We start from the raw sequence: 23,430 nt of genomic DNA, 5'->3' as shown, positions 1-23,430 counted from the left end.
GATTTGTTACTGATCACTTTAGATACAGCAAATCCTTGTCTCTAATAGGAGGAGTTCCTGTGGACTTAGCACAGCAAATTCCTTAACATTCAGGACAGTTTTTAGCTATCCATTTAAAATGCGTGCTGTTTTTACCCATAAACTAGCTACTTTCATTTAAGTTGGAGTTTCTGTGGTCTGAGTAAAAGACACAGAATTGCCAACTAAGATGAACTTGGAGGATTCCAATCTATAAAGCAGCCTTTCAAAAACTGAGCTGCTAAAGGTCTGTTGGGAGTAAGGGTGAGGAAAAGAGAACTGGTCAGTGGAGATGGTTTGGAGGGACGTACTTCTGGTGTAACAGGAAAGAGCAATCTCATTTTTGTGTGTTGATGTAAATATGATGAAAACAGACACTCATACTCTTGTCTTGAAACTTCAGAACCAAACTGGAATCCTGGCCATGCTTGATGAGGAGTGCCTGAGACCAGGAACTGTCACCGATGACACCTTTTTAGAAAAGCTCAACCAAGTCTGTGCCACCCACCAGCATTTTGAGAGCAGGATGAGCAAGTGCTCCCGGTTCCTTAATGACACCACCCTGCCTCACAGCTGCTTCAGGATTCAGCATTATGCTGGCAAGGTACCTGTGACCTGGACTCTGGTGTTTGGAGAACGTTGGTCCTGTGTGAAACTTTGGTATAGTGGTAAAGCTCTTGAAATTATTAAATTGTGTTATGGTCATGGAGGAGGTTTTCCTGAGTCAATAGTGGATCAGAAAATCCAAACCTCTTTTAATCTTTTCAGTCTTGAACCTAAGATACTGGTTTTGGCTGGAGGTTTTCAGAGATCACGCTGCTCTAGCCAAAACCAAAGGCAGAGCTTCTTTGGTTGGATGTCCCATGGGCTTTGGTGATAGAACAATTGTGCTGCTGGGTCTATGAAAACAACAGCGTTGTTTAGAATCAGCAAAAAGTCACGCATATCTGAAGGCAAGATATTTTGGAAAGCGTGTTCTTTGTCATTGAGCTAGCTGGAGTTGTTAGCTAGGGTGACAATCTATAGCTAGGGTGATGAGAAGGTTGAGTTTTTGTACATGTGAAGGAACTGAGTTTGTTTTGAAAGTCTGTATATTGAAACGGAAGAGAAAACAATACTGAAGGCTTGTGAATGCTTTTTGCTTCTTACAACATAAGCTATATGAAAAAATACAATTCTGATAGATGTTTTAATGCCAACTTCAAATGACTTTGTTAATGAATTTCAAAACTATTCTTTGTAGAAAGGAGACAAACTTGTTTTTTTTTTTTTTTTTAAGCAAAAATAGGTTTGAAAACACTACTGAACTGTTAATTTCACAGACTAATGAATTTTTGGAAACTGTTCCATTTTCCTGATTCTCTTTAATTCTCCCTCCAGTTTTCAGTATTTTTTCAATTATAAAATTTGGATTAGCTTGATTTGTCATTTCAAAGTAGCACTAGAAATGCCACGCTTTCAGCCTTCAAGGCAGTCGTTCATTTTCTGACTTTCTATCATCTGTCAGGGATTAATACTTTGATATTTCTTTGGTTGTCAAAATTCCAGGTGAATTTGAAATATCACAGTGCTTTGGGAAAGATTGTAAGCAGATTGTGTCTTAGTGGCCAGGGAGGGTCTTCAGTCATTACTGATATTCATTTACACAACAGAGCAGTCAGTAAATTCCAACTGTTTCAGGATTGTTTTTCCATTCTCAGCTGAGAACATTTTGATCTGGTCACTAGACAGCAAAAATTTGACCCTTCTGTTGTGAAATCTAAGCAAGATCAGGCAAAGAGCTTTGTCACTAGTGGCATTTACCACACCTGTCAGAAACATGAAATGTGTTCTCTAAACAAGAAGTCATCCAAGTTCATAGTCCTTTGCTGTTGTGTAAAATATGACTATGGCAGCAGAAGATTGATGGTCAGCATTCGTAGTACGTATTTGCAAAGAACTAACTGTGAAATCAGAAAGCTGATAAATCTGTATTATCAGCCTGATGACTTGTCATGACTAATCAAATTAAATTTAAGAAGCCAGTCAAACTCTCAGATCTACATGAAGTTCATCAGGGTGCTTCCAGCATCCTCAGCTGCTGGTCAAGGATTTGCATGTATGATTGTTGTCATTGGACTGTTTTCCTGGTGAGAGTTCTTGTAAATAAAAGTCCCCTGAGGACTGCATGGATAGCTAGTTGCTGCTGGGATCTTTAAGTTGTTTTGAATAGTGAGAAAGAAGAAAAATCAGTGTTGTGATGCAGTTTGGAAACGGCCTACATCCGACAGTCCAAACCATGGTCTGATTAGACTTGTCTCTGTTGTTCAGGTTATGTACCAGGTGGAAGGATTTGTTGACAAAAATAATGATCTTCTGTACCGGGACCTCTCCCAGGCTATGTGGAAGGCCAGTCACTCTCTTATCAAAGCACTGTTCCCTGAAGGTAACCCTGCCAAGATCAATCTCAAAAGACCACCAACAGCAGGATCACAGTTCAAGGCTTCAGTTGCTACCTTGATGAAAAATCTCCAGACAAAAAATCCAAACTACATTAGGTAAATGACCCTGTGATGAAGTCGGTGAATTTGTATTTGGCTGAGTTAAATGATGTTTTGGCAGTCAAGGATAAGTCTGTTGAAACCTATGATTCACAACGGTAGCTGTTGACTTGCAGGGCTGCAGTCCAGTGTCACTGTTCATTTCTTTTCCAGATGCATCAAGCCCAATGACAAAAAGGCTGCGCACATTTTCAACGATGCCCTGGTGTGCCACCAGATCCGCTACCTCGGTCTTCTGGAAAATGTCCGGGTTAGAAGGGCAGGGTATGCATTCAGGCAGGCATATGAGCCATGCCTGGAAAGATACAAAATGCTGTGCAAGCAGACCTGGCCCCACTGGAGAGGGCCAGCCAGGTAGGAGAACTGCAGTTTTCTCAACTCTCCCATTTCAGTGAATACAGTGATTATCTTCCATACGTTGGGATTTTTGTCTTTTTTAAAAACAAATATAATTTGTTCTTTTTTAACGAAAAATCAAGTATTTGAATAGTAAATTGACAAGTAAGCTGGTGCAGCTCAAGTGTTTTACTTGTTTAATTCCCTTAGAATCGTTTTGGACTTTGCGTGAGTTCCTTCATTGGAAAACCTACCCTTTTCAGGGATGTAAAAATTACTGTTGTTCAAAATCATTACAGAAGTAAGCGGGGAAAAGAATAGGCCATTGCTGATGCTGCTGAATGAAAATTGCCTCTTTTTCATCAAATGATTTTGAATCTTTACCATGATTATTCTTGCCTTTAGCTAAATAAACAGCAAGTAAGTGAGCTAGGTTTCCAAGCTGCTTATGTCAAGCAGTATTTAAGAATTTAAAATAAGCTTTCATCTATTTTCCAGAAATTAATCTGTGAATATGTAAACTAAGAAGTTTTAGAGCTGGGGGTTGTGTTTGTTAAGCTCATTTACTTCTTACTAGGACTGGCGTAGAGGTACTGTTTAATGAATTGGAAATCCCTGAAGAAGAATTTTCATTTGGTAGATCAAAGATATTCATCCGCAACCCACGAACGGTAAGTGAAAAATGTCTTCCTACACAAAATCAAGACATCTTTTATGAGGATAGCCTGCTATGGACTGCATAATTTGCCAGCTTGTTCCTATTGATTTTTTTAGATACATTGGTTGGTGGAGAATATAGCCTAGAAAAAGGCTAAAGGTTCAATGTTAGACACGGTAAATTGAGATAAATGAACGTTGATGAAGACTGAAAGAGAGTCAATTCTCTACCATAGCTGTCAGCCTGAGTTTAATCTAACTTTCATGTGCTGACTTAAAGCAGCATATCTTTCACAAACCTGTTGATGTGTCTGCTGGTGTCGCAGGAAAAGGTGTGTAAAGGGGGAACTTGAATAAAGGAGAGATTTTGCTTAGAATAACTGTAATTAACAGGCTGTTTGGTCTTTCTTTGCCTTCTGTTTTTCTTCCAATGTCAAACAAAACCCTAAAAAATACACCCAGCTCTTCAAACTAGAAGATCTCAGAAAGCAGCGGTTGGAGGACTTGGCTACTCTCATTGAGAAGATTTACAGAGGTTGGAAGTGCCGCACACGCTTCTTGTTGATGAAAACAAGCCAGATTGTGATTGCTGCATGGTTCAGGAGATACGCGGTAAGACAATCCTGACTAAATTAGTGGCAGGGGTAAGGGAAGCAAATCTTATTATTGTTTAATGAGTTTTCATAACCTCCTTTCCTATGTATGGAGGACTGTAGAAAGAATTCAATTTTATACTAGTATTTAAATACTAAAAATATACATTAAAGAAATTTTTAAGTGTTTTCTTTTTGCTTTCGCTTAAATAATTAAAAGCTCCTTCAAGTCCATTAGCTCTGAGAGCAGGATTTTGTGGCCTAGCCTTTTTTATTCAGCTGAACCAAATGCTGTGCCACTCTCAAAGCATATGGCTTATAAGTTTGGTAATATGCATGTGTGATTCTGTAGAATTCAGTAATTCCTAAGTGTTTTTGTATTTCCCCTTATTTGGGACCTTTGCATTTGAGGCTCAGGAATACTGCCTGGAAGAATCTCAGGGATTTATTTTAATTGTAGCCCATAAATATCATAGCTCAGTAGTTCACACCGGTACAGTTTTCAAACAGATCTTTTTGTAGACTGGGTCTTCCGTGCCATTATGAGCTGTCTTTTTATCAGTTAGAGAATGGCATGTGGTACAACAGATAGATTGTTATCAAGTGTTAAAGTCTCAGATGTCAAAGTGCATTTCCTTACCTATATTAGAAAGCTTGATAAAATATCACGTGAAAGAGGGAGAAAGCATCTTAAACTGGAAGTTGGAGAACTGACAGTTGCTCCTTTCATTTGACGAGCACTTTCATTTGTCATCTTGAAAGCCATTCATGTTTGGTTCAATTATCATGGATAATGAAAGCAAAATATGGATTATTACAAAAAAGTGTAGTTATTTGCACCTGAGAAGAAATGCTTTTACACTGTAAAACTCTTCTCTGTGAATTTTTGCGATTGAATACACTGTTTCTACAAGCAGCATCAGTACAGAATTGCAATGCGCCCGTGCTTCTGATTTGAGATCTCGTATGATCATAACGAATGGAAAATGTCGTTGCCATACATAACCAAGTCCACGTCATTGTTGATTTCCTAGCTGTAGACCCTTGCTGAGTCTTACAAGTCTCTCTGGCTCACTCACAGTGATGCTCCCTGGTACTGATGGGGCTGAGCATGAAGCCCAGAAGCCATATTGCAAAGTCAATCAACTGTTATTCACTGTTATAGTGGCCGGTAGCCTACTGGAGAGCTGCTGTTTTTTAGTAAGAAAATGCCTGGTGTACTTGGATAATATCCCAACGTGTCATTCAGGAGTACATTTGGGTTTTTTTGGTTTTGTTTTTCCCTAAGTTAATAGAAAAAGCATAAAAGGCAATGAAAAGCTTAGCCAACAAATTTGAGTATTTCTGAGAGTTTGTATGCTGCCCTACTGGTGGGAAAGACAAATAAAGCTGTTACTGTTAGTATTTAATCCATGTAACTTTTGTGCTGCTGACCATGAACTGTTTCTGTACACAGAGAGTGGCATTGTCCATGTAGCATTGTTGATGGGTTTTGTTTCCTCTCCAGTTTAACAGACAATCTGTGCTTTGATCTGCTTGTTCAGAAATTGTTCATATTTAACATTTATTACTTCTATCCCTAGTGATATTTTCAGATGTTAGTAACGCAATATTCTGAGCATCATATATTCATTTTTATACAGCAACAGAAGAAGTATCAGAAGATAAAGAGTTCAGCTATTATAGTACAGTCGTACATCAGAGGGTGGAAGGTGAGTTTCCTCTTCCTATGGCTGTGCCTGTGAGTTACAGAGTGGGAAAGAAAACACAGTTGAAGTGCACCGAGCCTCCTGGCTTTCACGCTTCTTGGCATGAGTTAGGGTCACTGTAAGCAGGTTTAAATAGTCTGGATCACCTGAGCAGAACATTGCTTGGGTTATGTCTCCAGTTCTCTGCTGTTTGCTAAGCAGAGGGGTGAAAGCGTGTCATCCCTGCCATTAAGCAGGTGCCTTGTCATTGCTTGCTTGTCTAAACTTTGTGACAACTTTGCGTCTCAGAGGTTTGTACTTTGCAAAGGGAGAATCCTGCAGCCAGTGTTCTTAAGCCAGACTTAAGGAGTGATGCAGTAGTGAGAGGCAAAAATGGGGATAACAGTTCCCATGAAAACAGTGCTTAAAGCTGTTCAGCATCAGAAAAAAATGTTCTGGGCTCCTCTGTTTTCTTATTAACCTTTCTCCATCCCACAGGCTGTCATTTTCTTCTCTCTTTAGGGAGGAGGGGGCTGCCTTTGATTTTGGAGTCAGTTCCCTTCTTATTGGACAGGGAAGGGGCTTTAGTTACAACCTATAGGTGTCAGCAGCCCTCTGCTGCCCAGCAGGCTTTGAACTCTGTTGTCAATACGCTAGCATAATTTGGTTTTATTGTTTCTTATGAGTTGTACTCCATCTTTTTCTTTTTTAAAAATGTGAGTTAGAAGTATTCTGACAGCCTAAAAGTTGTTGTGCTGTCTTTTCCCTTGTGTGTTATTTGGAGAGAACTCAGTCAAATCATCATCTCATCTTGAATTATGTTTTTTTCTTCATTTGTCAATGGAGAACATAATGTTTGGTGGTAGCAGTGCTGGGGATAAAAGCCTGGTTTGACAGCAGCCTTAAGTGTTGCCTGCAACAGTGCAATTTACTTGTGATTTATTTCTAAAGGGAAAAGGCATATGCTGTGAAGAGGGGAAATATAGTTGCCATTGTGCAGATAGTCATAAAGAGATCTAGGGTCAAGCTACTTTTTATTTTCAATTGTTTACAGGCTCGGAAACTTCTTCGGGAGCTGAAGCACCAGAAGCGTTGTAACGAGGCTGCCACAATAATTGCTGCTTACTGGCATGGTACCCAGGTGAGAAAGCGGTAACAAATTCTGCACCTAACTGTCTCTTGACAGAATAGGGCCCTTGAGGGCATTCTAGCTGAAACTATTTTCAGTGGCTTCAACTACTGATTTTTTTTCCTCTTTGCTGCTAACGTGTTTTAGCTGGTGCAGGCTAGGAAGCTGGGATGTGCTTTAATATTTGCTCTTTGTGGTGGCTGGTTTCTTTCTCTCACCGTTGGGAACTTGCAGTAACCTTTTCTTCCCTAAGCTTTTCTATATCCCATTTTCAAACACATCGCAGGCACGAAGGGAACTGAGACGACTGAAGGAGGAGGCTAGAAATAAACATGCTATTGCTGTTATTTGGGCTTACTGGCTTGGATATAAGGTACTTCATGCACATGTCATAAGACCCCCTTCATTACCCGACGATGTCAACAATTAATCAGTAGTAAATAGTGAGAATTAATAACTAATACGATTGACTTAAAAATAATAGCGCATGATCATTGGTTCCCTCCATTTCCATTCATGCCATCCTTAAATCTGACAACATTCTGTACGTCAGTGTTTTGTAGAGTAGGAAATACCATGCATGGCAGCCAAGTAGTGATTTGCACTAACAAGCCATTAGACCAGATTAAAAACGACTAGACTCCATTATTCTCAAATTAGAAAATGCATTTAACTACTTGTAAATGTGCAAAGCATGGTTTGTGGCGGGGAGAGAAGGTTGTGGTTTGTCAGTGGTTTTTTTCCCTCCCCTAACAAGTGCTTTCAGTGACACTGTCCTAGAGATCTAATTGACACTTTCATCAGGCTGTGTATTCTGCACCCTGAGCAGTCTTCATTTGCAAGTTCAAACCAATGCTGTTCATTTTACTCAATATTCATTTTAATTGGTTTAATTCACTCTCTGGCTGTGATTTGAACCAGTAAGAAAATTTTAGTAGCTGCAATTAAAGTGCGGCTTCATGACCAGATCTTTTAGCAGAAAATGGTGCTAGTTTGCAATTCTAAACTTGCAGCCCTAGAAAAATCCCAGGAATTCCAGCATCAGCTGTTTGTTTTCAGAAGCAAAGTCCCACTGAAAGATTCTTGCTAATCCCCAGCCTGCAGTTGTGGGTTTTGTGAACATTTGAAATGCTTCTCACTGGAGGTCAAAGTTGTATTGGTTTAAACTAGTAAAATCTTAACTTATTTGAAAATTATGTTCTGTTGATTCATTATGTTTAAAACATCTCCCAGTTATTATTTAGGATGAGGTGGGAAGTGCTGTCTGATCGCCTTGCCAACAAGATGTAGAAATGTGCTCACATCACATCTGAAGTAGAATGCAGAGTTTGACTATTGCTGTTTTGATAGAAAGCTGTTAGATTTGCAATGGAGTGGCAGCACTGCAAGTCAAAGCAAACGTGCAGAGTTTCCCTCCCTGCAGAGAGACCCTGCAGAGCATCTAATCTGACATTTAGGTGGCTACTGAACTTAACAGTTTCCTCTTTGTTTACTTAAATGCAACGCATGGGTAGTTTATTTTTTATCCACAGTTCCTTTCACCTGAAAAATTGATCAGTACTGCACAGGTGATATTTACTTTCTTGAGTTTAAGATGTTCTTCGGAGCTAGAAAGGACCAGATCAGAAATGGATGTGATAGTATTAATTGTGTTAGAGCTTATCATTTAAATGCTTAGAAGTTTTCAAAAAGAAGAGTATATTATCTTCAGAAATCACTTGCTTTTAAAGAAAAGCTTAGACCTCAAGTGCTCGATTTCCTTCCTTTTCACAAGACGAAACTTTCTGACTTTGCATAATCCTTACTTTGCCAGTACAGTGTGGTTGAAGCTTTCGTCCCATTCAGATGAGTAGAAGCATTTTTGTGAGTGCCTGCATCCCATGCTAGCTCCATTACAGGCACAGGCTGGACCTGCAGCTGCACAGTTCCATTTGACAATGTATAACTTGACGACATTGGCAGAGCTGCTGTGCCTCTCTGATGTTATAGCACTGGAACTCTCCGTTCCGTTTGGTTTTTGCAATCACATACTGAGTAACAGAGGTTTGGATATCCTCTAAAGTACCTGATTCTGTTAAATTGCCCATATATGTGTTCGCTTTGCAAATTGCTTTCCTGAAATGGGAATTATTGAGGAATTGTAGGTGGGCGCCTATCTCTTTACATGCAGGAAGGCTCTATGTTGGGGGGCTTACCTTTTCATTCCATAGAGAAAGGAATAATTTACCAGGCTGTAGAATTTTATTTAAGTACATAAAAATCAAAATCACCTCCAGAATAAAAGCCCTTAGTGCAGTGCCGTCATTATTATCACACACAGTTTCAGGGTTATGATCCAGCACTTGCCAGTGGAAGAGCTGCTGAGATGGTGAGATTTCGGTCTTGGTTTCCATAGACGTCATTCTGATCACGGTACTTACTGTTGATGGCAAGGGTGTGCATGTAGGATGAGATGGAAACGTTGGCAGCAAATGAGAGGGCAGATAAAATTCTCATCTGTGAAATAAAAGATCAAATTGAGGCTTTTTGGACCTCATATGCGGTTTAGCACCAATTCACACCACAAAAGGGGTTTCGGAGGTTAAACACTGTTCTTCCATCTCTCTGTACCTTGATTGTATGTTGGCTGTTCTGTTTGGGAGAAGCCTTTCCTGGTCATTGTGCTGTCTGCATCGGGCTGTCTCTTTTGTTCACTATCTAAACCTTTTAGGCTCGAAGGGAATTGAAACGCTTGAAGGAGGAGGCTAGGCGTAAGCATGCTGTTGCAGTCATTTGGGCTTACTGGCTTGGACTGAAGGTACTTCTTAAACACTCCCTTCTGCCTACATGAACTCATTACAGCGTGGCACCTTACTAACGCTTAAATCAGCAGGTGTGGGGGATTGATAGTAAGAATGTTCTTGCACAAAATTATGTTGCTTAACTTTTTCAGTGAATTGACAGCAAAATTCGTAAGCTGAATGTGCCTCATTGAATCTAAAAGGACTCTAGTATGGCTCATAAACATGACCTGTGTTGGCAGAGGTCCTGTCTGGACAGATTACAAGCATTTATTTTCTACTTGTGACCTCTGCTTATTTGAATGGAGGCGGAGAGGAACTGCAGACTCTCACTGCTGCTCACATCACAATGCTGAGCCCACGGCTGATACCACTGAGCTTGTGTAGGGCACGGCATTGCATGCGGTCACCTATGGCTGGTGGCATCATTGACCTCCCAGCAGAGCTATGATGTGCAATAGACTTTCGTTGTCTGTCCCTTGCTTTCAAGGACTGGTTGGCAAAAGAAAACACGTTTGTAATCTGGAAAAATGTAGTTCTGCTCTGTAAATAGACTATAAAAATGGCAACTTGGGATATTTCAGGTCTGCGCCCAAATGATTTACATGACACATGACATGATTTACATGGTTCTGCTCACTGTAGATTTTCAAACGTACTTTTACAGATGCAGTCCTGAGGAACTGCAGAAATCTAAATCGTTGTTTGGCTTGGGTGCCACCTTAGCTAATGGGGTACTGTGGGCTACAGAAGGCTGAAAGGAAACAACCACAACCCGATAATGATAAGTCCAGCTACCATGTTCTCAAATTTATTTTAACAGTGATGAAATGGGTGTAAATACCTAGGAAACTTTTAATCGCATGTAATATGGGCACACTATGCATATAAAAATTACGTTACAATATATACATGGAAAGCAGAGCTAGAAATACAGAGGAGCCATTGTAAGAAGTCATTCTACAGATCAGAATCGCACATTAAGTGCTACTGCCAAAGTGGGTCTGTTTTTGTCATTTTAAAATGAGAACTCAGAGGCTGTTGCATATCATACAGCAGCATTTGAATGAAAACTGATGAATCCAAAACTTTTAAGGCACATTGCAGCCAGAATGTTCCTCTGCCTGTCTGTCGTGTGGTTTTCCAGCAAATTTTTAAATGGTGTAAGTGGCACGTTTGCCTCACCTGAAACACACAGAGCTTTCTGAACAAGAACCCACTCTGTAATTCCACTTCACCACTGTTACCACAGGCAATTCTCTTCTGTCTTATGTTGTAGAAGCTTCACCCAAAATATACATAAGTGAAGAATTAAACTTAATACAAGTGATCAAGATTAATCCAGTAATTCTTGAGGTTTTTTTGTTTTAGTTTTTTTATTGTTGTGTAATAAGTAGATTTTAATACCATCTGTGGTGCTTTCCAACTTTCTGGAGATAGGCTTTTCTGGAACGCTTGCATTGATCAGTGCTTGCTTTGCAGCCTCCCCACAGTTCCAGTAGACTCTGTGGATGTGTAGCAAGACCCCGTGTTCCAAATTAATGTGCACACCTTGCAAGGGAATGTAAAGCACCATTATTAAAGAGAATCTCTGAGAAGAGCGAGATTTGGGGTGATTATGGCTGGAGTGGTTTCGAGTTTCCATCACTGAGTAATAAATAGGATTGTAGAATCACCAAGGTTGGAAAAGACCTCCAAGGTCATCCAGTCCAACCATCCACCTACCACCAATATTTCCCCACTGAACTATGTCCCTTAGTATCTACCACATGTACTCATTTCTTGAATACAGTAGGGGCTGTGCACCAGTTTTACAGCACCAGACTTCACAGAAAATCAGTGAATAACAACTCTAGTCATTTTTATTATGAAGGGAGCCTCCCAGCCTCTCTGGGCAGCCTGTTCCAGCACCTCACCACTCTCTCAATAGAGAACTTTCCCCTGATATCTCATCTAAATCTTCCATCCGTTAGTTTAAAGTCATTGCCCCTTGTCCTGTCGCTGTCTACCTGTGTGAAACGTTGGTTCCCCTCGTGTTTATGAACTCCCTTTAAGTATTGGAAGGCTGCAGTGAGGTCTCCCCACAGCCTTTTCTTTTCAGTCTCACTTTATTTTTCGGTTGCAGTGAATTTAGCAGCACATGGCAAGTTCACTGAAACCGCTAGATTTGCTCTGGGGTAAATTATGCAAAGCCACGATGTTTTCTCTGGTTTTTGCTCCAAACTCTTAACAGGTGTGTCCCCGGCTGCTCCAAACTTGGAGGAAGGCCAGCGGGTGCTTCAGCTCTGACATGAGCATGGGCTTCCCGTTCATTCTCACATTGGATGTGCTCAGTTTCACCTTATGAAAAAGCCCAGGAAGATAGTCAGAATTCTGTGAATCCAACAGTATCGAGTGTTGTGTTTTCAAAGGAAGATAGTTAAAATTCTCTGTCACACTTGCAGATGACTCTGCTGAGGTCGTCTGAGGTAACATTCTGACCTCTTAATCTGTAGCCCGGTTCATATGTTTTAAGTGTATCCACTTAGAGTTTGCTTTTCAGGGAACACTTTGCATGTTTGTCTGCTTTCTGACTGTTTTCTGCCATAAAGATTTATAAGAATACCAGTGAGAACACATTCATTTTCATGCTCACTTTGGGGGGTTTGTTTAACTTTTTAGGTCCGTAGAGAGTACAGGAAATTCTTCAGAGCCAACGCTGGAAGAAAAATTTATGAATTTACCCTTCAGAGACTTGTATGTATATATCTGTACAAAGCATATGTACATTATGTATTAATTTTTGTATATTTTCTTGCAAAAATAACAGTTGTTTTGTGACCTTTGTGGTCTTTGTAAGGAAGTGTCCAAGCTAAGCAAGCAGAAAATGAATAAATTTTCTGACATTGTAAAGAAAGAATAACAGTAATAGTGTTTTGAAGGTGTGGGAGTGGCACTAACTATGCATTTGTCATACTCATGACATCTAAATCTGCTTTTTCCAATATGGCCAGCTTTTTAAGAATCTGTGCTGATGTTTATTAAAGCTGAGAGTTGCAGTTTGGTAACGGTGCTTTTAATCACACAGCATCTGCTTTGCCATGCGTATTTCAGTAAGTCTGTATTTGAACATTAATAAAACATCTTGCTTCAATTTTATCTCAGATGCAGAAATACTTCTTGGAAATGAAGAAGAAGATGCCTTCTTTATCACCAATAGATAAAAACTGGCCAGCGAGACCTTACCTTTTCTTGGACTCAACTCACAAGGAACTGAAGAGGATTTTCCATTTGTGGAGGGTAGGGCACGTTCTGGTCCAGCCTGTACAGAAATTCAGTGTATGACTGTCAGCAGATTTGTTTCCTTCCTGAAGAGCCTATTTTTAGGAAGCATTTCTTCCCATTCCAGTCAGGATGATTTTCTTTCTTTGGAAGATCATTGTCTTTGGCCTTCAAGGGGTATAACTATCCTGCCTATTTCTTCCTGGGGCTGGGGAAAGAGGATCGCTTCCTGCTATTGGCTTTTAACTAGATATTGAAGCCACATGCCTGTTCCCTGTTAATTGGTACCTTATAGTCCTCGTGTCTGTGGCCAGGGCTGGGACTAGCTCTCAGCCCAACATTGGAAGTACTTGGTGGAATTTTTTACTTATGAGCTGAGGTCAGCTGAAATTTGTTTTGGATCTTTGAATGGAGAGAATGGTGAGAATCAATGTAAGTGCTGATGAGACATTTTACTGAGCTCGTGGGCTATATTTTCTGTGCATTATCAAGGAACCATTTTCACTTTTGTGCTTGCAAAAGTCATCCTCTCAGCTATGTTTTGTTCTTTCTGTGTGCTTACATAAGCATCCGCAATTGTGCATCTGCATGTTCTGTGAACCCTTTTAGCTTGGCATTCCAGTCATGTTGTGCTTAAATGAGATGTTGTAGAGATTCTTTTTGGTGTAATTGAGAAGAATGTGGAATGGGTGAGGAGGAAAACACCTCTGCAGCTTGTTACTGTGCTAGAGACATGTAGAACGGAGCTGAGTCGCCTCAAAAGCATACAAAGAATGTACAAATCGAGCAATAAGCAAACATTAGTTTGTGGTGCTGCTGCTTCAGATCAGAATTGGAAGGATAATTTTTGGTTTGTTTGACATATCGTGTTTTGCAGTGTAAAAAGTACAGAGACCAGTTCACAGATCAGCAGAAGCTTATATATGAAGAAAAACTGGAAGCAAGCGAACTTTTCAAGGACAAGAAGGCTTTATATCCAGCCAGGTGATTACCTACTCCTCAGGTTTTCCTGTATAATAAATTCAATATCCTTACTATCCTTCCGCGCGTTTAGGAAGCTGTGCACGATTTTGCTTTTTATCTTAGGCAAGAAAGAGCTTTTCCTTGTTTCACTGTAATGTTTTACTGTAGGGGCTGCTGAACGATCACGGCTCCATCATTTACTTCACTGACCTCAGTTTGCCTCTAAGTTAGCTTGCCTGCTGTTGCAGCTGCTCATCCTGTGATACTGAGCACTTCTTTTCCGAAACCATGACATTTTGTTGCTCTGATCCCCTATGACAGACCTGCACAGTAAAAATTTGGAGAAGTTGAACTCATTCTTTCCCCTAGTTTCCATTGTGCTGGTTCCTGCAGCCCAGAAGTGCAAAGCCGACTGAAGGGCTGTAAGTGACCACATCATTCCCAATGAGGCGTGCCAGGCACCGCTCTTATCTTCCTAATTAGTGCAATCAGAGTAATGTTTGGATTGGAAGACTGGGGATTTTAAGTTACATGCATTGGCACGTATGTATTTTTTTCTGAAAGGAGAATTTTCTAAAAAGTGCTCTACCATTAATTTAAATTCTACAAATTTTTACTTTTTCTGTTGGAAACTACTGACGAATGTGAAACGTCTGTACAAGTTCTTTGATTTCTCAGGTTGCTGAGCACCTAAAATCTGTTAACTTTTAGTCTTTCCTTTCCCTGCAGCTAACATTGCCCAGGGAAGTGCAGCAGTATCTGATTTTACTTAAGCAATATGCGTGTCTTGTGTATGCAATAAAATGACAAAATAGAGGTTGGATGTCTTTGAAAGAAGTTGAATTGCACTTTTTAAGAAAATACAAGCTGCGAAATAATGTTTTCATTGAAAACAAAGGCATCGTTCATCTTGACAGAGATTTCTATTGTGTGCCACAGTTTGAAGAGAGAGGAGCAAAGCAATGTTAAATGAGGCAGGGCCAGGATCTTGCAACAGTTGATGGGGCCAATTCCATGCATGGAGAGGCTCTGCTTCAATGTCTGTGCATTTTATTGGTTTGTTTTCTTCATTTTTTTACTGAGGCATTTCCTTTATTTCCTGTAATGGGCTCGGTTTCTTGCCTTCAGCAGATTACTTATTTAAAGGCTGTGTATGTCAGCTTGTGGTTTGCTCATTTATTTGCTTTGTGATCCCTTTTCATGCTGTTGGGAAAAGAGAAAGATGCTGCCCCTGGACTTCTTGTCTGATCAGTGTGGGAAGGAAGGAATTTTGCATCCCTCTTTGGTACTTACACACAGAAACGTCCAAGGCTGAACAATGCAGTATTTTGCTGCAATATGTAGCTGAGTGATCTCTATCCAAGTGGTAAATGTGATAGAAAGTAACTTTTGATTTGTCACTTGATCAGGGACAAAATCTGCAGGGAACCTATGGTTTCGGTGACTATGGTTTCATAGTGTTAATTAATAAAAACCAAAACAGAAAGCGTCAACTCAGTGGGAAGTTAGAATGCGTTCCCCACTCCTCAGCCCTCTCTGATTTAGAAACATTTCCATCTCCTTTTCCCTTGTGAACTGTATTCAGAGCTGATTAATTCCTGTTGAATTTTTTATTGGCCTAAGGGTGGAGGAAATTTTGTATAAAGTTTCTGATTAGTTGGAATGATAGTGATTTGAAGGACGTGGCTAATTTTCTGCGTGCAGTGTAATTATTGAAGAGCAGAGAGGAACTTCTGGTGATTACTAAAAATCCAGTGCCCTTCCTTTTCTCTCCCTGTGAGCTGGTGATTAGAAAAGGCAGTGCTTTTCCAGATAATGTAGCGGTTCCTTTTGGGCTCTCGCCTTGGCAAAGCTTTGCATTTACTGCTTAGACTGTAATTTAATCAAAGTGATTAGTTAAAGTGACTTCCAAGCAAAACAAGCAGCGACTGATAGGGGAGCTGTCGTTACACGACCCTCAGGTAACGATGGGGTGAGCTGCAAGGACAGCAAGTGTTGGCGAAGGGCTGCTACACATCTAACGAGTGAATCCTCAAGGGGAATTATTGTCTCTCTGAAATGCTGCAAAGAGACAGAGCTGCTGTTCTTTTGAAAGTTGAATTTCTTCTGTTTTCACAAACAGGCCGTTACTGGGAGATTTTACATCAAAACTGATTGCATATACAGAGAAATGCATGTGCCTGGTATTGGTAACCATTTGGCCCGTTTATTTGGAATTGCTTCCAGAGCAGGAAAATAAATATCCTATTACTGTCTTGAAAGATGAATTTCTCGTTCTTCACTGATGCTTTGCTGTTAATATATGCAAGAGAGCATGACTAAAATGCTTACCATTTAGCACCCCTCTTTCTTTTTCTGGGGATAGTGTGTTGTGGGATAGAGCCACACTTCCCAAATTTTTCTAATGAACGTGGTGTGCCTTCATGGCATAGATTCAGTTGTGAACACCTCTGCACTGCATTAATGCTGGTGCCACTCCTGTTGTCTTGGGGAAGCAGCTCCCAGCTCCTCAGCAGCAGTGAGGAGAAATTAGGTTGCATAAACACTGAGATATTGACATATTTGCATTCGGCAATGTGTTGCTGTAATTATTCTGTTACACAGTAATGTAGCAGTCTGCCTTGCTGTTATTTCAAAGAGGGAGAAATTGAAAGCAAAGGTTTCTGGGTCGCTTGGCTCTGGATCTGGGTCTTTTGCAAATGACGAGGTGGAAGATGACTTTCTCTGGAAGATGATGTATCCAGGATTAGGGAAGCTTCCATTTGGAGCAAATCCTGAGTCCACGGAGCCTGGAGCAATACCTGTTTTGTATTAGATTCGTATTCAACTCTGATTCTCTTTGTTTTGCAGCGTTGGGCAGCCATTCCAAGGGGCTTACCTGGAGATCAGCAAGAACCCCAAGTACAAAAAACTGAAGGATGCTGTGGATGAGAAGATCATTATTGCCGAAGTTGTGAATAAGATCAATAGAGCTAATGGCAAGGTAATAAAATGATGCTGCTTTATCCAGAAGGGTCGATTGATTTTGTTGTAAACTGACAGGAAGATTTAATTTCTGTCATGTAATAGTACCAAGGTGGGAAAAAAACAAACAAACAAACAAAAAAACACCGCAACTTTTTTAAGGGCAACACCTGAAGTGTTGGATTTATGTAAATTTTTTATTCTAAACACCCACTGTAAATTTACCTCACGGTTGGTAAAAGCTTGCTTGGGCATACGGTTTTCAGTGGCTTTTCCAAGCAAAAATGGCATCTCATCAACTGGCAACAGGCTGTATTGATTCACAACTAAATGCAGCCTTTGTGATAATCTTTTCACTTGGCCAGTTGAATGAAATAAATATTTAGAAAATATTGTTTGCGTTGAAATATTTGAAAAACTTACAGCTTTCAAATCCATGATGATCACGTTCTAATATGTTTTAAAACCACGAGCGGCAGACGTTGGTAAATGTGCCCACCTTCTGATTGATATCAAAAGCCTTTTTTTTGGAATTAAGAGGCAAGTTGATAATATCATTTAAATAAAGCTGTTAAATATGCAGCGTACTTTTTTTCTGGCAAGACAGAACTTATTTTGCATTTAAATTATAGTTACTGAAACAGGAAGCATTGTTCTCCTGTAGTAGATATAATTGTTGTCACCGTATCTGTCTAAATATTCCAACTAGTAGATCTCAGCTTCTAAGATGTAAGTGTCATTTATGCATTTGTAGGAGAGAAATTAGGTTGACTGTTGTTGATGCCAAATCAATTTTTCAGTGTGGAGGGGAGTAATTAAATGAAGACAGTATCTTTCCTGAATTGGCACGGGAGACAGCGCTCAAAGTTAATAATAATAATGAGCTATGGGTCTATGTGCTTTAGACAGAGATGTCTTAATGGCTAAGATTTTTTTCTTTGAAGTTTTCCAGGAGAAGAAACTACGTAATTGAATTATCGTGATATTTTACAACAGGTTTACACCAAACATAAGCTGTCCTATTTGAAGCTTTGATTTTAAATACCTTCTTAAAACATATATTTTTGTATCTGTTGTATTTTTAAGGATTTTCTTACATGGTTCTCTGCATGAGAAATGAGGGTATTTCTGATTTGTGGTTCTGGACTTTATTTCCTGGATTTTATAACTGTAAGCTGGTAATTAAAGAAACTGTTTATATCTAAGCATACGTGCCAAAATGAGCTAAGCTGTTCTATCTGTAATTAGACACACAAATAAATTTGACCTAATTTTAACTCATCTGCAGTTTTTGCTGAACAACAAATGTTGGTGTTTACTTAAATGGGCCAAACTTATCAACTCCAGGAATGATTTGTAGTCTAAGTGGGTGCTCAGTAAAGCCTAAATTGCCTCTTTGTGTAGACAGTGGTTTGCGATTTTGTATTTTCACAGGCTACATCCAGGATTTTCTTATTAACCAAAAACAACGTTCTCCTTGCGGATCAAAAGTCGGGAAATATCAAGTCGGAGGTTCCACTGGGAGACGTTACCAAAGTGTCCATGAGTTCCCAAAATGATGGCTTCTTTGCAGTGCACCTCAAGGAGGTTGGTTGTGACTTCCTCATATAGTAAATGCTTGTTTGATGCGTAGCAATATAACAATGGCTTACTGGTTGTCTTGTAGCATCTGGTCAAATGGATTAGCCTGAAGGTTGAGACTGCTATTTTTTCATTTTGCCCCGTCTGCAAAAATGTTGATTTAAAACTCCTGGTTTCAAACAGGAACAGTTGTTACATCCTGAATGATAATTTAATTGTGAACGTTTTTCACTGTAGCCTCTTTTGGATTAACATTTTCCGTTAGTATAATGAGCCTTTGATCTGCTGCTTATACCTAGTGACAGTGTTTTCCTTTTTAGCTGCTTGTATAGTTCTTCCTGACACGCCAGCAGAATGTTTCTCTCTTCTTTTTGTGATTCCAAGAAACTCACATTATGGCACAGCTCACTTGGTTACTCAGTTCCAAAGAACTTACTTCAGTGCTATATTTACTTCTCAGCGCTGTCAGTACTGCTCTGCTAAAATCATTAAGCTAGCACTTGTATTCTGGCTTAAATGGGTTTGAGGAATGCTATATATAGAGTCTTTTCATACTGACCACCTTCTTCCAAATGCTGTGGCATTAATTGGTTCTTGTTCCTTCCTGGAAAAGAAATGTGAACTTGCGGTGGCATGGCCAGAAGAGGGAGACAGAAACAATACAGCGTTGTTGGACAAGGGATGGTGACTTTCCTTTAGGCTGAGGAGGAGTTTTTATTATTATCAACAAATTTACTGTTTATTTGAGACTGAATTGTATTTTGAGCCTCAGCACTGCACAGCATCTCTATTTAATTTACAAGACTTATTTGACTGCAGTGGGAGGACTCATTGTAAAGCATCCTGCTTTGTTGGCATTGAATGCACACTTCAGATTTTGGTCATCCTAACCACTTTTCTTTGTGTTCCAGGGCTCAGGAGCAGCTAGCAAAGGGGATTTCCTGCTCAGCAGCGATCACCTTATTGAAATGGCCACTAAACTTTACCGCACTACTCTCAGCCAAACCAAGCAGAAGCTCAACATTGAGATTTCTGATGAGTATGTTTCTTGCTTGCATTTCTTATATTGCAATGTGCTAAGAAGTATCTAGTGTTAGAGAAACAGAACACTGCTTCGCAATTACTATTTTTCTCTCGACCGAGTGCGTATAAATAAGGATCCAATTTTCAATAGATTCTCATCCCTAATATTCCTTATGGCTCCTATTTCCTCAAAAGTCAATAGCAAAAATGTCCGTAACATAGTTTCAAGTAGAGCTGTGAAGCAGAAATGCTGCTTGAGAGACAATGAAGAGATGCTACATTTGAGGAGACTCTTTCATGTGTGAAATGAGAGCTTCACATACTCCTATGAGATGTTTATCAATTAATTAGAATGGACATCGTGTGCCAGGTTCCTGTGAAAACAACAAAAAACACACGTAGCAGCAGTGCTGGTAGTGTAGGTCCATGAAGCTCAACCTTTTTTTATTCTGATGGTGAAAGATATATTCTTAAATTCCTTGTTATGGAGTTTCGGTCATCAGTTGTTGGCCTTTTGGTGTGGTGGTTGTTTGAGGTTTTTTTTTTTTGCTTAGTTGTTTCATTCTGTTTCTTGGTAGGTTTTTTTTTCTTTTTCTGTTTTATAAATAGATTGTATCTCAAATTAGAATTTATTTGATTCAGTTTCGTATTTTGACCTGAAGTGAGATGTGAATTTGCAGCGTTTATAATCATGGACTAAAGATATTGCTTTCATGTGGACTCATGAATTCTGTTCCATAGGAGTCCATCACTTACCCACCATTGTTCTGCATATAGTCTGTTGTGTGAAGCACCTCCTGATTTCAGTGGTGTTGATTTAGTGGATTTATTCATTTTTAATAAGGAAGAACGTTTGGAAACCTTTAACATTAGCAAAATAATTTTTTTGCAGGTGAAAATGTAATTTTTTATCTATTGTACAGCACTGATAGCATTCTAGAGCTCAGGCGGTGATAACAATTTGTATCTGATCAGCTTTGAGGGTTTATATAAAGACTGATTTTGCTGTTTCCTTGAAAATGACATCTGCCCTTTTCCAGTGTTCTGCTGCCAGATGTGATTTATTCCATTTTTGCTGAAGTGAGTGATTTTTTAGCCTCTACAAGAGTTGTGACTGTCCCTGCTCAGTTACTAGTTCAGTGATTGCTATAAAGGAATAAACTGGAGTTAAATCTAAGTGTGCAGTGCTCTAGTCTGGCCTTCCAGCCAGGATTTGGAGACCAGTTTGCTTTCTGGAAGTCTTGTATTTTGGGATGTGGTTTGGTTACTTGCTTTGGAGACTAAAACCATTCAAGTGTGTATTGCTCTTGATTTTATCCAGACTAAATAGTTTTCAGTTTTGTTTGTTCTCATTGCTGTCAACAGAGATGACTGTTCAATGCGTTACTCTTGTTGTATGCCAGAGTTTAGTTACAGGCCAAACTAGGAATTGAGGAGAAGGAGAGGCCACGCTTTGACTACTGTGCGTGACTTTTTGCTTATAAAACCAAAAGTGCTGTTGATCCAGGAGTGTGTTGAGTCAGTGTTGACACATGTTATTGGAGCAGTGACTCAGGAGCAGAGCCAGCTGTATCAGAAGATGCATTTTGCCTGCCAGCGCTACCGGCACACTTGCTGGCAAGGCTTGGAAGACTGATGAAAGTCAGAGGAAAATGCATTGTTGATGACAAGAGGTGGTGGCTCTGAAACCAGCTCCCATTTTGTGGCTGCCTGCATGGCAGGAAGTGCTGAACAAGTTAATTTTGGAGCCTGCTGGGTTGGGCAGGAAAGCAGGGCTGTGGGGCAACACGGCACGGCCGCTTTCTCCCCTGGGCCACGCTGTCAGCTTGATTTGTGGCTTCCGGATGGAGGACAAATTCTTTGAAGTTTTTGGCCTCTGCTGGAGGACGTTTTAAGGATGCAAAAAGGGAAAATCTGCTGTTACAGAGGACTTCTTAGGTCAGTGACTGCTGCACGTGAGCCAGAAAGCAGCACTGCCCTGTTTATTGCTTTTAATTTGCTCTCCCTATCAGTGAGAGGTGTGAGGCTATTGGTGAGCTTGTTGGTTTTTTTTAAAGCAGTTCTTCAAATGCACTGAAACTTCTCATCCAGTATGTAACAAGAAGTGTCAAATCCAGATTAATTTTCCCTGGGCTATAGGATATTGCTGAGGAGGAAATGAGTTTTCCTAATTGCCGAGGCTGTGAGAGCTAAGTAGTTATAAGAAAGAAGAAGGCAGCTAAAATGCTGGTTTGTTTTGCAGCGCATTTCCGACATGCCAGCAGGAAGGCACTCTGTGGGCCTGGGAGTCTCAGCTATAAAACAGATTTAACAGCGTTTTCCCTGTTTATTGAGATATTCAGAGATGCTGGCTTAAGGATTCAGCATTCACCTCAGTTTCTGCTGAGCTTTTGAAATGCTGCTCGGCTCAAGCAGTCATCCTCAGCTGAGTGTTTGTGGCTTTTTGTGTGCACGAAGCCATCTCCTCGTGGGATGTGGCTTCTGCTGTGCTGTGCTGAGCTTCTCAGTCACAGGGATGTTGGTCTTTGAGGGAATTAACAGATGTCTGGAACTTACTGCAGTTTATAGATACACAGATATATCTATATAGACATAGATATTCACTTTATCCACTTTTAAGTGGGAGAACTGTTTTTTTTTTTTTTTTTTGTACAAAGAATGTAAGAATGCGTAGCTATGATTTAATTTCCTTATTGTATGGTAAGAAAGTAACAAGAAGTTATATCCCTATTTGTTGCTTTATCAAACAAACCCAAAACCCCCAGTTTGAATTTTTTCCTTTGATTACAGGGCTGCAGAATCTAGTTTTCAAAGGTGCCTAAGTCACTGGCATATTGTAGATAACTGAAAATAGGGTATAAGTAATGGACCAAAAATGGTAAAATACTGTTAATTATGCTTTCTTCTAATTATATTTTTTAATGCGTGTATTTTTTAATATATATTTCCAATTATATTCTTTCTAATTATATTGCCTCGCTTAGTAAAAATTCCCAAGGATGCAATATCCAGTGTCATAGAATCATAGAATGGCTTGGGCTGGAAGGGGCCTCAAGGATCATCAAGGTCCAACCCACTGCCACAGTCAGGGCCACCAACCTCCATGTGTGGTACCAGAAGAGGCCGCCTGGGGTCCCGTTCAACCTGGCCTTGAATACCTTCAGGGATGGAACATCCACAGCCTCTCTGGGCAGCCTGTTCCAGCACCTCACCACCCTCTCTATAAAGAACTTCCCCCTGACATCCATTCTAAACCTTCCCTCCTGGAGGTGAAAGCCATTCCCTCTTGTCCTGTCACTGTCTACCTGAGTAAAAAGTTGATTCCCTTCCTTTTTATAATTCCCTTTTAAATACTGGAAGGCTGCAATGAGGTCTCCTCACAGCCTTCTCTTCTCCAAAAGCCTTTTCTCTGGTGTCTTTTTGTAGTTAGAGCAGTGAAGACTTCCTGTGCATTCCTTCCACCTTTCACTAACATGCGTTTTATTCCCTCTCCTAGGTTTTTGGTCCAGTTCAGACAAGACAAAGTGTGTGTGAAGTTCATACAAGGCAGCCAGAAAAATGGCAACGTCCCAACTTGCAAACGAAAAAACAATCGGCTTCTTGAAGTGGCTGTCCCCTAACTGCAGCTGGTGACTCCCTTCCATGGACTTGTTTCTTTGTAATAGTGCAATTTTAGTCGTTTGGTTTTGCTGGTTTTATCCCTTTCTGGAGCTGTTGATGGCTAATAGCTTTAGAAGCCCTTGGCAAAACATTGGATCAGTTGACTTTTTAATCTTATCCGTCATGCCATAGTTTTAACCCTCAACATGCAGATCTTTACCCAGTGGGGCATTTTTACCAGCTGGCAAGTTACCTGTCATACCTGAATCATTCTCTTTGTTTAGTGGCCATATTTTA

At 40.1% G+C, this 23,430-nt stretch overlaps 1 protein-coding gene across 4 annotated transcripts in view; it reads left to right on the top strand.

Moving 5' to 3' along the window:
* The window catches only part of MYO1B (myosin IB), a gene marked incomplete at both ends in the record, with an annotated part of 79,361 nt that extends 56,208 nt beyond the window's left edge, over window positions 1–23,153 (top strand). The window contains 16 exons of one of the 4 annotated variants that reach the window (XM_079539153.1): window positions 422–622; window positions 2,329–2,555; window positions 2,712–2,912; window positions 3,472–3,565; window positions 4,014–4,163; window positions 5,788–5,856; window positions 6,887–6,973; window positions 7,248–7,334; window positions 9,672–9,758; window positions 12,403–12,477; window positions 12,886–13,020; window positions 13,880–13,986; window positions 16,816–16,948; window positions 18,364–18,516; window positions 19,422–19,549; window positions 23,030–23,153. In XM_079539153.1, the coding sequence (XP_079395279.1) occupies window positions 422–622; window positions 2,329–2,555; window positions 2,712–2,912; window positions 3,472–3,565; window positions 4,014–4,163; window positions 5,788–5,856; window positions 6,887–6,973; window positions 7,248–7,334; window positions 9,672–9,758; window positions 12,403–12,477; window positions 12,886–13,020; window positions 13,880–13,986; window positions 16,816–16,948; window positions 18,364–18,516; window positions 19,422–19,549; window positions 23,030–23,153 (2,058 nt within the window). The remainder of the gene's footprint in view (window positions 1–421; window positions 623–2,328; window positions 2,556–2,711; window positions 2,913–3,471; window positions 3,566–4,013; window positions 4,164–5,787; window positions 5,857–6,886; window positions 6,974–7,247; window positions 7,335–9,671; window positions 9,759–12,402; window positions 12,478–12,885; window positions 13,021–13,879; window positions 13,987–16,815; window positions 16,949–18,363; window positions 18,517–19,421; window positions 19,550–23,029) is intronic. The other 3 variants (XM_079539155.1, XM_079539154.1, XM_079539156.1) reach the window with 3 other exon arrangements.
* Window positions 23,154–23,430: the final 277 nt, after the last annotated feature.

The sequence above is a fragment of the Tetrao urogallus genome (genome assembly GCF_951394365.1).
Source record: "Tetrao urogallus genome assembly, chromosome: 8".
NCBI classification, from domain to species: domain Eukaryota; kingdom Metazoa; phylum Chordata; class Aves; order Galliformes; family Phasianidae; genus Tetrao; species Tetrao urogallus.
Note: the sequence above shows the minus strand (reverse complement) of the source record. Positions and strands in the feature narration are given on the sequence as shown.